The 12,737-nt window shown below is 47.5% G+C and overlaps 1 protein-coding gene across 3 annotated transcripts in view; it reads right to left on the bottom strand.

Annotated features, from left to right (window-relative positions):
- Window positions 1-12,737, bottom strand: part of msrb3 (methionine sulfoxide reductase B3) — a 103,712-nt gene that overhangs the window by 69,992 nt on the left and 20,983 nt on the right. For all 3 annotated transcript variants that reach the window (XM_072485179.1, XM_072485178.1, XM_072485177.1), the window contains one exon: window positions 255-332. In XM_072485179.1, the coding sequence (XP_072341280.1) occupies window positions 255-332 (78 nt within the window). The remainder of the gene's footprint in view (window positions 1-254; window positions 333-12,737) is intronic.

Below are 12,737 nucleotides of genomic sequence, written 5' to 3'. Positions count from 1 at the left end.
TTAGCTTTTAAAGTTTATGATAATTTGGGGGTCTTGTAGTTACTTTTTACTTGCCCCTCCCCCAAAACGTATTGTTATGCACTTCAGTTCATAAAGATCAGAGGCAGCAACCTGGGGACAGGATTGAAGAGCAATAACAAACACCGATATTTGCATCACGTTTTTATAGAATGGTTTAAGTCCTTGAGTGCATGCTTGGCTCTAAAATTCAATAACCAATCCGCCCGTAATTGACATATCATTTTTGCACTTACGTAAAAAGGGGAGCCCCACAAACAACACAACCGTATGTCCCTTTGTCTTTCTTCAACGTGAGCTCTCCCATAAAGGCACTGCAAGAGAAAATGTTACTGAGTGGCGTGAATTACAAAGCACCTTTTTTTATTGGCAATAAAGTAACTTTATGTTTCACTGGTAAAGCTGTACGTTATCCCTTCGCCCTCTTTCCCACCTCCACAACTAGTTTCCATTTTTACCAACAGGGATCCTTTTTAAAAAAAAAAATGACTTGATAATTTCCGGGCAATTGTGCGTGCTGAATCGTTGTTGGTTCAGTACACAACAGAACGCGGTTTGGCTGGAAGCTCAGAGGTTAAGGTCTGCTGCCAAAGCACTTCTGGTGTTTCTAAGCAGACGACATACATTCAGTAAATTCAAACAGTATATTGTGACAGGAGGAAAGTGAAGCCTATTAACTGGGAGCCCCAAGTGTGGTAAAGAGCATTTTGCGGAGCGTGAATAGAAACAAGCGGTTACATCATTGATAAATTTGGATTAGAGGTTCTTGAATACGTGTACCAGGGTCCTCTGTCTAAAATGGACAAAAAGGGTTCGCCTTGTCCCGTCAACTTGGCACTAAAATCAGCTGGGAGGCCCAAGGCTTTCACTAAATACAGCCTTGGAAGAGGGCGAGTATTTCTTTGAAAACAGCACTGAGAGCTAGGTTCCAAGGACTACAGACATGTGAGCGTAGTTACTGAACATTTTTGACATTCCAACGGCAAATGAGCCAATAAATACTTTCTCCATATGTGCTTCAAAAACAGGCTTAATTACGCTACCTTCCTTTGGCAGCCAAACGTTGGAACACACAATGACCACCTTCAAACTGCTCACTGGCAGTGGTCCATTTTCCCTCAGTGTTTAGCTTATTCTAGTATCTGGAGAGAGACTTGCAAAGGAATAGACTGCACTCAGCACTCCTACTTTGTCACCCCCAAAGTGGAACAAAGAGTCCAAAGGAATTCCACAACGTTTTGTTATCAATCATATTAGCAAAGGCAATATGCTTAGTTATTGTATCTACATGATCTCTAGCAGCAAAGTGACAGGTTTAAATATGTGGACGCTGTTTTAAACATAGCAGAGAAGCCATGGGATAGGTTTTGGCACGGGCCTAGCAACAACCGCAGACAGCGGTGTCACAACTGGCAAGTGGGAGCTGTTGTGTTATGCAGGCTGCTACGTGATGCAGTCTTAACTAAAGGATGCTCCAGACTATGAAATGAGTTCAATGTGTATTTTTGGACTATTAACACAGTTCTCAAATGTATTCGACTCTCTGCTAATCTAACTGTAGTAACTCAGTCTGACTGTACCAGCTTGCTCTAAGCCACATGCTGGGGTGTGATGCTGCTGACGAACCCTGTCAAACTCTCTAGATGTCTGTCTGTGGAAAGAGGCAGGGTGTGAGTGCCTCATCCCTTTTATAGTGTCTATGTCATGCCCCCTTGTGCTGATGCCACATCTGAGTGTCCTGACTGCCCATTGGTTGTGTCCTATTCTGAGTGCTCATTGGTTGCACGTTTGCTTATCATGACATCTGCCCCTTTTTTTTTAAAGATGTATAGACATGTGAATGTGTCTGTCTAATGTTGACTGACTGAGGAATACAGAACAGAACAAACAAAACAAATGCTCATAAGTCCAGTCTCGGAGGCTTGCGTCTGATCCTCGTCGACCGCCAGAGAGGTGGTGGAGGGGATGATGGTGTCTTGACAGGCGAGTGGGAGGCACGACTGGTGGCCTCGTGGTTCGAGGTGTCTGGAGGTGGCAATTCGACATGTGGAAATGGAGGGGAAAGTGGTTGTGGACAAGCAACGTTTCGCAGTGCCCTTCGATTCCTTCGCACAATGGAGCCATCAGCCATACGTATGACATAGGATCTGGGCGCGGCCTGTCGAACAACGACAGCCGGAGCAGACCACCCACCATCCAGTATCCTGATCCTGACTGTGTCTGCCAGGGATAGCACGTCCAGATCGGTGGCATGGGCATCATAGCCCTGCTTCTGGCTGTCGCGATGCTGCTGCATCTTCTGCAGCACAGGGAGGTGATCAAGGTTGGTCAGGTGTATGGCTGGAAGTGGCGTCCGCAGGACCCTGTTCATCAGCAGTTGAGCTGGCGACATGCCAGTGGACAAGGGAGTCGCCCGGTGTGCAAGTAGTGCAAGGTGTATGTCGGAAGCAGAGTCGGAGGCCTTGCGGATGAGCTGCTTAACGATGTGCACCTCTTTTTTGACTTTGCCATTGGACTGCGGATAGTGCGGACTGGAAGTGACATGCCTGAAATTGTAGCTCTTGGCAAACGTGGAGCATTCTCGACTGTGGAAGCACGGGCCATTGTCGCTCATGACGGTGTTCGGGATGCCATGCCGTGAGAATGTCTCTTTACACGCTTTGATGACGGTCCGTGAGGTGAGGTCTGGCAGCTTCAGCACCTCAGGATAGTTTGAAAAGTAATCGATGATTAAGATATAGTCGCGACCATTCGCGTGGAATAGGTCAATGCCAACCTTGGACCACGGGAGGTCTCTAGGTCATGTTGTTGAGCGTCTCCTTGCTCTGCGCTGGTTGGAACCTCTGACAGGTTTCACAGTTTAGGACCATTTCCGTGATGTGCTGGTTGATGCCGGGCCAGTAGACAGCTTGCCGGGCCCTGCGTCTGCACTTTTCTATGCCCAGGTGTCCTTCATGAATCTGTCACAGCACCATGCTCTGGAGACGTAGCGGGATGACTATCCTGTCCAGCTTGAGCAGGATGCCGTCGATCAGCGTCAGGTCGTCCTTGACGTTGTAGAATTGAGGGCATTGCCCTTTCTGCCAGCCATTGCTGAGGTTGTGGATGACTCGCTGCAACAGGGGGTCTTTGGCCGTCTCTTCTCGGATGAGAACGATCTTCTCATCTGTTGCCAGGATAGTGCTTGCACACAGTTGTACCTGCAATTCAATGTGCTGGATGATCTCCAGTGGTTCACTGGGTGAGTTGACGGAGCGGGACAATGCATTGGCGATGATGAGCTCCTTGCCAGGTGTGTACACCAAATTGAAATCATACCTCCGGAGTTTGAGCAGAATTCTCTGCAAAACGAGGCATCATGTCATTCAGGTCCTTTTGGATGATGTGGACCAGAGGACTTTGATCCGTCTCAACAGTAAATGTTGGCAAGCCGTAGACATAATCATGCAATTTGAGGATGCCGGTGAGAAGACCTAAACACTCCTTTTCAATCTGTGTATATCTGGTCTCAGTGGGTATCATTGCCCGTGACGCGTATGCTACTGGTACCCAGGATGACGTGTCGTCTCTTTGAAGCAACACCGCCCCAATGCCATCCTGACTCGCATCTGTGTCTCTCGGTCTCGGTCAAAGAATGCAAGGACGGGTGCAGTGCTGAGCTTGGCTTTCAGCTTCAGCCGCTCTGTTCGGTGCTCCGCCTTCCACTCAAAGGCGGTTGATTTTTTTCACCAGGTTGCTTAGGACCGTGGTGTGTGTGGCCAAATTTGGGCTGAACTTGCCAAGGAAATTGACCATTCCCAGGAAGCGCAGTACTGCCTTCTTGTCCTCGGGGACTTTCATTGCCTCGATGGCTTTAATTTTGTCTGTGTCCGGGCGCACACCGTGTTGTGAAATCTGATCACCCAGGAACTTCAGCGTGGATGTCCCAAAACAGCACTTGGACCTGTTTTGCTTGAGGTCATGTTCATGTATGCGTCGGAATACTTTTTTGAGTCGCGACACATGTTCCTCTGAGGTTGGGACCAGATTATGATATCGTCAATGTAGACACAAACCCCTTCTATTCCCTCCATCATCTGTTCCATGATGCGATGGAAAATCTCTGATGCCGAGATGATGCCAAATGGCATTCGGTAATAGCGGAATCTGCCAAAAGGCATGTTGAAGGTGCAGCGCCTTCTGCTGGATTTACCAAAACCCTTGGGATGCGTCCAATTTTGTGAAGAATCGTGCGTGTGCCATCTCACTCGTGATTTCTTCCCTCTTCAGGATGGAGTAATGTTCCCGCATAATGTTTTTGTTTAGATCCTTGGGGCCAATGCAGATGCGTAGGTCCCCCGAAGGCTTCTTTACGCACAGCATCGAGCTGACCCAGTCGGTTGGTTCAGTGACCTTGGAGATGATGCCTTTTTGTTGTAGACTCGTGAGCTCTGCCTTCAGGCGCTCTCTCAGTGGAGCAGGGACACGTCATGGTGCGTGGACCACTGGCTTGGCAACAGGCCGAAGTAGAATCTTGTACTCGTACGGCAGCGTGCCCATCCCGCTAAATACATCTGGGTACTGGGTTAGGATGTCGTTGATGCTGGCTTGAAGATCCGAATGGGCGGCATCGTGGTGTAGACCCTTTGAATGAGGTTCAGTTGCTTGCAGGCGTGCACACCTAGCAGGGACGCCCTGTCTGGTTTAACAATTTCGAAGCATAAGCTTGCTTCTGAGTGTCGGCTGGACACCTGCAGATGGCAGGACCCCAGTGCCTTGATTGCGTTTCCATCGTAGTCCAGGAGTTTGCAGGCAGCTGGAAGGATTGTGGTGGGCTTCTTGATTCTCTTGAAGTCCACCTGCGAAATCAGGTTGGCGGAGGCACCTGTGTCCAGTTTGAACTGGATGGGGCAGGGATTGACATTCATCACTGCATGCCATTTGTCCTCGGAATCCACGGCCAGGATTGATTGGACTCACGATGTGTCGGGTGTGGCGTATTTGCACTTCGTAATAATGCCCACTCGGTAAGTGTTGTCCAGATATTCATCATCTGGATCCGTCGCACTGCCTGGATCAGGGTCATGCATTCGGTGTTGCACACTTCTGATGCGCCACTGTCGGAATTGGGATCGCTGGTGGCGCAGATCTGCACAGGGCTGCATAGTGGTTTGGTTTCCCACAGTTTAAACAGCGTTTGCCTCTTGCAGGGCAGTTTGTTTTAAAAATGGGCGGTGCCGCAGTTCGCACACGTCATTGCGCATGCGCGGTGTGGTGCTCGGACGTCTGCACCTGCGCAGTGCGGTTTTCGGCCGCTTCGTGTTCCCGATCGCATTGCGCATGCGTTGGACCCCGGGAAGAGCGCGCAAAATGGCCGCTTTCGTCAATGTGGAGGCGCTGCTTCCGGGAGATGGCCTGAACACTCTCCACCTTGTGGGAAGCTTATTTTTCACTTTCTGCCGTTTTGTACTGTGAATTGCGATTTTTAGAGTGCTCATGCACAGTACACATTTCAATCGCGACTGGCAGGGTCATGTGCTTGATTTTCAACAATTGCTCTCGCAGAGGATCAGAGTGAACTCCAAAAACGATTTGGTCTCTGATCATGGAGTCAGTGATATCACCGAAGTTGCAGGATTGCGCTCGCAGTCTCAGGTTAGTTAGATAGGAGTTGAAGGATTCGTCTTTACCTTGCATCCTCTGCTTGAAGTTGTAGCGCTCGAAGATTTTGTTGGTGTCCACCTCGCAATGGCTGTCGAATTTGTCCAGGATGGTTTGGTACTTCCTTCAATGAGGTAGGGTGCTTCCACGTACAGTTGAAATTTCTGCTTGAATGATCGCCAGTTGGCACTAAGATTGCCGGTGGTCCTGAGCTAATGAGGAGCCTGATTCTTGTCCATTGTGCCTGTATTCAGTAGCTGGTTGTCACGGATCTTGCTGAGTTGAACTAAATAGATTGAACAGTCACTCCTGGTATCATGTTGTGTTATGCTGCTTCGGATAACACAGGCTGCTACTTGATGCAGTCTTAACTACAGGATGCTCCAGACTCTGAAATTAGTTCAACGTGTTTATTGAACTATTAACACAATTCTCAAATGAGTTCAACTCTCTGCTAATCTAACTGTAACTCAGTCTGACTACACCAGCTTGCTCTAAGCCACGTGCTGGGGTGTGATGCTGCTGATCAACCCTGTCTAACTCTCCAGATGTCTGTCTGTGGAAAGAGGCAGGGTGTGAGTGCCTCATCCCTTTTACAGTGTTTATGTCATGCCCCCTTGTGGTGATGCCACCTCTGAGTGTCCTGACTGCCCATTGGGTTGTGTCCTATTCTGAGTGTTCATTGGTTGCATGTTTGCATATCATGACAGGAGCATCAGGAAAAACATATCCCCTTCCATCATCAGGATGCAAAGGGTGCACTGGGCGGAAGTCAGTCACCCGTCAAATGCCGGCATGGTGGTCATCTCGAAGATGAAGATGAGCTGGTGAGAAAAAGTATCAGGCTGACCGTGGGATTGTGTTATCAGGATCCTTAAGGGGGAGGGGGAGCAGCCCCAAGTCGTGGTCCACATAGGTACCAAAGACATAGGTAGGAAAAGGGATAGGGATGTAAGGCAGGAATTCAGGGAGCTAGGGTGGAAACTTAGATCTAGCACAAACAGAGTTATTATCTCTGGGTTGTTACCCGTGCCACGTGCTAGCGAGACGACGAATAGGGAGAGAGAGCAGTTGAACACGTGGCTACAGGGACGGTGCAGGAGGGAGGGTTTCAGATTTCTGGATAATTGGGGCTCAGTCTGGGGTCGGTGGTACCTCTACAAACGGGATGGTCTACACCTGGACCAGAGGGGTACCAATATCCTGGGAGGGAAATTTGCTAATGCTCTTCAGGAGGGTTTAAACTAGTTCAGCAGGGTATTGGGAACCTGAATTGTAGCTCCAGTATACAGGAGGTTGAGAGTAGTGAGGTCATGAGTAAGGTTTCAAAGTTGCAGGAGTGTATCGGCAGGCAGGAAGGTGGTTTAAAGTGTGTCTTCTTCAGTGCCAGGAGCATCCGGAATAAGGTGGGTGAACTTGCGGCATGGGTTGGTACCTGGGACTTTGATGTTGTGGCCATTTCGGAGACATGGATAGAGCAGGGGCAGGAATGGTTGTTGCAGATGCCGGGGTTTAGATATTTCAGTAAGCTCAGGGAAGGTGGTAAAAGAGAGGGAGGGGTGGCATTGTTAGTCAAGGACAGTATTACGGTGGCAGAAAGGACGTTTGATGAGGACTCGTCTACTGAGGTAGTATGGGCTGAGGTTAGAAACAGGAAAGGAGAGGTCACCCTGTTAGGGGTTTTCGATAAGCCTCCGAAAAGTTCCAGAGATGTAGAGGAAAGGATTGCAAAGATGATTCTGGATAGGAGCGAAAGCAACAGGGTAGTTGTTATGGGGGACTTTAACTTTCCAAATATTGACTGGAAAAGCTATAGTTTGAGTACTTTAGATGGGTCCGTTTTTATCCAATGTGTGTAGGAGGGTTTCCTGACGCAGTATGTAGATAGGCCAACGAGAGGCGAGGCCATATTGGATTTGGTACTGGGTAATGAACCAGGACAGGTGTTAGATTTGGAGGTAGGTGAGCACTTTGGTGATAGTGACCACAATTTGATTACATTTATTTTAGTGATGGAAAGTGATAGGTATATACCACAGGGCAAGTGTTATATCTGGGGGAAAGGCAATTATGATGCGATGAGGCAAGACTTAGGATGCATCGGATGGAGAGGAAAACTGCAGGGGATGGGCACAATGGAAATGTGGAGCTTGTTCAAGGAACAGCTACTGCGTGTCCTTGATAAGTATGTACCTGTCAGGCAGGGAGGAAGTGGTCGAGCAAGGGAACCGAGGTTTACTAAAGCAGTCGAAACACTTGTCAAGAGGAAGAAGGAGGCTTATGTAAAGATGAGACATGAAGGTTCAGTTCAGGCGCTCGAGAGTTACAAGTTAGCTAGGAAGGACCTAAAGAGAGAGCTAAGAAGAGCCAGGAGGGGACATGAGAAGTCTTTGGCAGGTAGGATCAAGGATAACCCTAAAGCTTTGTATAGATATGTCCGGAATAAACGAATGACTAGGGTAAGAGTAGGGCCAGTCAAGGACAGTAGTGGGAAGTTCTGCTTGGAGTCCGAGGAGATAGGAGAGGTGCTAAATGAATATTTTTCACACAGGAAAAAGACAATGATGTCGAGGAGAATTCTGAGATTCAGGCTACTAGACTAGAAGGGCTTGAGGTTCATAAGGAGGAGGTGTTAGCAATTCTGGAAAGTGTGAAAATAGATAAGTCCCTTGGGCCAGATGGGATTTATCCTATGATTCTCTGGGAAGCTATGGAGGAGATTGCTGAGCCTTTGGCTTTGATTTTTAAGTCATCTTTGTCTACAGGAATAGAGCCAGAAGATTGGAGGATAGCAAATGTTGTCCCCTTGTTCAAGAAGGGGACTAGAGACAACCCCGGTAACTATAGACCAGTGAGCCTTACTTCTGTTGTGGGCAAAATCTTGGAAAGGTTTATAAGAGATAGGATGTGTAATCATCTGGGAAGGAATAATTTGATTAGAGATAGTCAACACGGCTTTGTGAAGGGTAGGTCGTGCCTCACAAACCTTATTGAGTTCTTTGAGAAGGTGACCAAACAGGTGGATGAGGGTAAAGCAGTTGATGTGGTGTATATGGATTTCAGTAAAGCGTTTGAAAAGGTTCCCCACGGTAGACTACTGCAGAAAATACAGAGGCATGGAATTCAGGGTGATTTAGCAGTTTGGATCAGAAATTGGCTAGCTGGAAGAAGACAAAGGGTGGTGGTTGATGGGAAATGTTCAGACTGGAGTCCAGTTACTAGTGGTGTACCACAAGGATCTGTTTTGGGGCCACTGCTGTTTGTCATTTTTATAAATGACCTGGAGGAGGGCGTAGAAGGATGGGCGAGTAAATTTGCATATGACACTAAAGTCGGTGGAGTTGTAGACAGTGCGGAAGGATGTTACAAGTTACAGAGGGACATAGATAAGCTGCAGAGCTGGGCTGAGAGATGGCAAATGGAGTTTAATGCAGAAAAGTGTGAGGTGATTCATTTTGGAAGGAATAACAGGAAGACAGAGTACTGGGCTAATGGTAAGATTCTTGGTAGTGTGGATGAGTAGAGAGATCTCGGTGTCCATGTACATAGATCCCTGAAAGTTGCCACCCAGGTTGAGAGGGCTGTTAAGAAGGGGTACAGTGTGTTAGCTTTTATCGGTAGAGGGATTGAGTTTCGGAGCCATGAGGTCATGTTGCAGCTGTACAAAACTCTTGTGCGGCCGCATTTGGAATATTGCGTGCAATTCTGGTCGCCGCATTGTAGGAAGGATGTGGAAGCATTGGAAAGGGTGCAGAGGAGATTTACCAGAATGTTGCCTGGTATGGAGGGAAGATCTTATGAGGGAAGGCTGAGCGACTTGAGGCTGTTTTCGTTAGAGAGAAGGTTAAGAGGTGACTTAATTGAGGCATACAAGATGATCAGAGGATTAGATAGGGTGGACAGTGAGAGCCTTTTTCCTCGGATGGTGATGTCTAGCACGAGGGGACATAGCTTTAAATTGAGGGGAGATGGATATAGGACAGATGTCAGAGGTAGGTCCTTTACTCAGAGAGTAGTAAGGGCGTGGAATGCCCTGCCTGCAACAGTAGTGGACTCGCCAACACTAAGGGCATTCAAATGGTCATTTGATAGACATATGGACGATAAGGGAATATTGTAGATGGACTTTAGAGTGGTTTCACAGGTCGTCGCAAAATCGAGGGCCGAAGGGCCTGTACTGCGCTGTAATGTTCTATGTTCTATCGCGAGACAGCAAAGCATTGGCCGCAGAGATCCACTGTTTCAATGTGGAGTCACATTAGGCACTCCTGCTCCTTTTAGTTTCCTTTTTAACACGTTATTTTTGTATCAGTATCTTCAGGGACCATCCTTTTGGTGGAAACCTCCAGTGGTGACTTTAAAGACTGCAGGCTTGTCCTCGGTTACCCTGAGTAGAATCATAGAATCATAGAAGTTTACAGCATGGAAACAGGCCCTTCGGCCCAACCAGTCCATGCCGCCCAGTTTTTACCATTAAGCTAGTCCCAGTTGCCCGCACTTGGCCCATAACCCTCTATACCTATCTTACCCATGTAACTATCTAAATGCTTTTTGAAAGACACAATTGTACCCGCCTCTACTACTACCTCTGGCAGCCCATTCCAGACACTCACTACCCTCTGAGTGAAGAAATTGCCCCTCTGGGCCCTTCTGAATCTCTCCCCTCTCACCTTAAACCTATGCCCTCTAGTTTTAGACTCCCCTACCTTTGGGAAAAGATGTTGACTATCTACCTTATCTATGCCCCTCATTATTTTATAGACCTCTATAAGATCACCCCTAAGCCTCCTACGCTCCAGGGAAAAAAGTCCCAGTCTATCCAGCCTCTCCTTATAACTCAAACCATCAAGTCCCGGCAACATCCTAGTAAATCTTTTCTGCACTCTTTCTAGTTTAATAATATCCTTTCTATAATAGGGTGACCAGAACTGCACACAGTATTCCAAGTGTGGCCGTACCAATGTCTTGTACAACTTCAACAAGACGTCCCAACTCCTGTATTCAATGTTCTGACCAATGAAACCAAGCATGCCGAATGCCTTCTTCACCACCCTGTCCACGTGCGACTCCACCTTCAAGGAGCTATGAACCTGTACTCCTAGATCTCTTTGTTCTATAACTCTCCCCAACGCCATACCATTAACTGAGTAGGTCCTGGCCTGATTCGATCTGCCAAAATGCATCACCTCACATTTATCTAAATTAAACTCCATCTGCCATTCGTCGGCCCACTGGCCTAATTGATCAAGATCCCGTTGCAATCCTAGATAACCTTCTTCACTATCCACTGTGCCACCAATCTTGGTGTCATCTGCAAACTTACTAACCATGCCTCCTAAATTCTCATCCAAATCATTAATATAAATCACAAATAACAGTGGACCCAGCACCGATCCCTGAGGCACACCGCTGGTCACAGGCCTCCAGTTTGAAAAACAACCCTCTACAACCACCCTCTGCCTTCTGTCGTCCAGCCAATTTTGAATCCAATTGGCAACCTCACCCTGGATCCCGTGAGCTTTAACCTTCTGCAACAACCTACCATGCGGTACCTTGTCAAAGGCTTTGCTAAAGTCCATGTAGACAACGTCTACTGCACTGCCCTCATCTACCTCCTTGGTCACTCCCTCAAAAAACTCAATCAAATTTGTGAGACATGATTTTCCACGCACAAAACCATGCTGACTGCCCCGAATCAGTCCTTGCCTCTCTAAATGCTTGTAGATCCTGTCTCTCAGAATACCTTCAAGCAACTTACCTACTACAGACGTTAGGCTCACCGGTCTGTAGTTCCCAGGCTTTTCCCTGCTGCCCTTCTTAAACAAGGGCACAACATTCGCCACTCTCCAATCTTCAGGCACCTCACCTGTGGCTGCCGATGATTCAAATATCTCGGTTAGGGGACCCGCAATTTCCTCCCTAGCCTCCCACAACATCCTGGGATACATTTCATCAGGTCCCGGGGATTTATCTACCTTGATGCGCTTTAAGACTTCCAGCACCTCCTCCTCTGTAATATGCACACTTCTCAAGACATCACTATTTATTTCCCTTAGTTTCCTAACATCCATGCCTTTCTCCACCGTGAATACCGATGAGAAATATTCATTCAGGATCTCACCCAACTCTTGTGGCTCTGCACATAGATGTCCTTGTTGATCCTTAAGAGGCCCGACTCTGTCCCGAGTTACTCTTTTCCCCTTTATGTATCTGTAGAATCTCTTTGGATTCTCCCTTGCATTATTTGCCAAAGCAATTTCATGTCCCCTTTTTGCCCTCCTGATTTCCCTCTTAACTCTATTTCGACAATCTCTATACACTTCAAGGGATCCACTTGATCCCAGTTGCTTATGTACGTCATATGCCTCCTTCTTCTTTTTGACCAGAGTCTCAATATCTCGAGTCATCCAGGGTTCCCTACTTCTACCAGCCTTGCCCTTCACTCTAAAGGGAATGTGCTTACCCTGCACCCTGGTTAACACATTTTTAAAAGCCTCCCTTTTACCAGCCGTCCCTTTGCCTGCCAATAGTCTCCCCCAATCTACCTCTGCAAGTTCCTGTCTGATACCATCAAAATTGGCCTTGCCCCAATTAAGAATTTTAACTCTTGGGCCAGACCTATCATTCTCCATAGCAATCTTAAAACTAATGGAATTATGGTCACTTGTCCCAAAGTGATCCCTCACTAGCACTTCTGTCACTTGCCCTTCCTTATTTCCCAAGACGAGGTCAAGTTTTGTCCCCTCTCTAGTCGGTCCATCCACATACTGAATGAGAAATTCCTCCTGAAACTGCAGCCTGCGTGCCATGTGCTGCACCTGGGTCCGATCAAGTATTGGAAAGGGACCTGAATCACATGTTAGGCACAGGTGGGTGCCCTGATCGAGTAACCAAACTAAACACGGCATGTTGCACCAATTGGATTGGATTAGATTTGTTCACTGTCACGTGGACCGAGGTACAGTGAAACGTATTTTTCTGCGAGCAGCTCAACAGATCATTAAGTACATGAAAAGAAAAGAAAAGAAAGTACCTAATAGTACAACGCAAGGTACACAATGTAAATACATAGACACCAG

The sequence above is a fragment of the Scyliorhinus torazame genome, chromosome 19 (genome assembly GCF_047496885.1).
Source record: "Scyliorhinus torazame isolate Kashiwa2021f chromosome 19, sScyTor2.1, whole genome shotgun sequence".
Taxonomy (NCBI): domain Eukaryota; kingdom Metazoa; phylum Chordata; class Chondrichthyes; order Carcharhiniformes; family Scyliorhinidae; genus Scyliorhinus; species Scyliorhinus torazame.
This window is presented reverse-complemented; position numbering and strand designations above follow the sequence as displayed.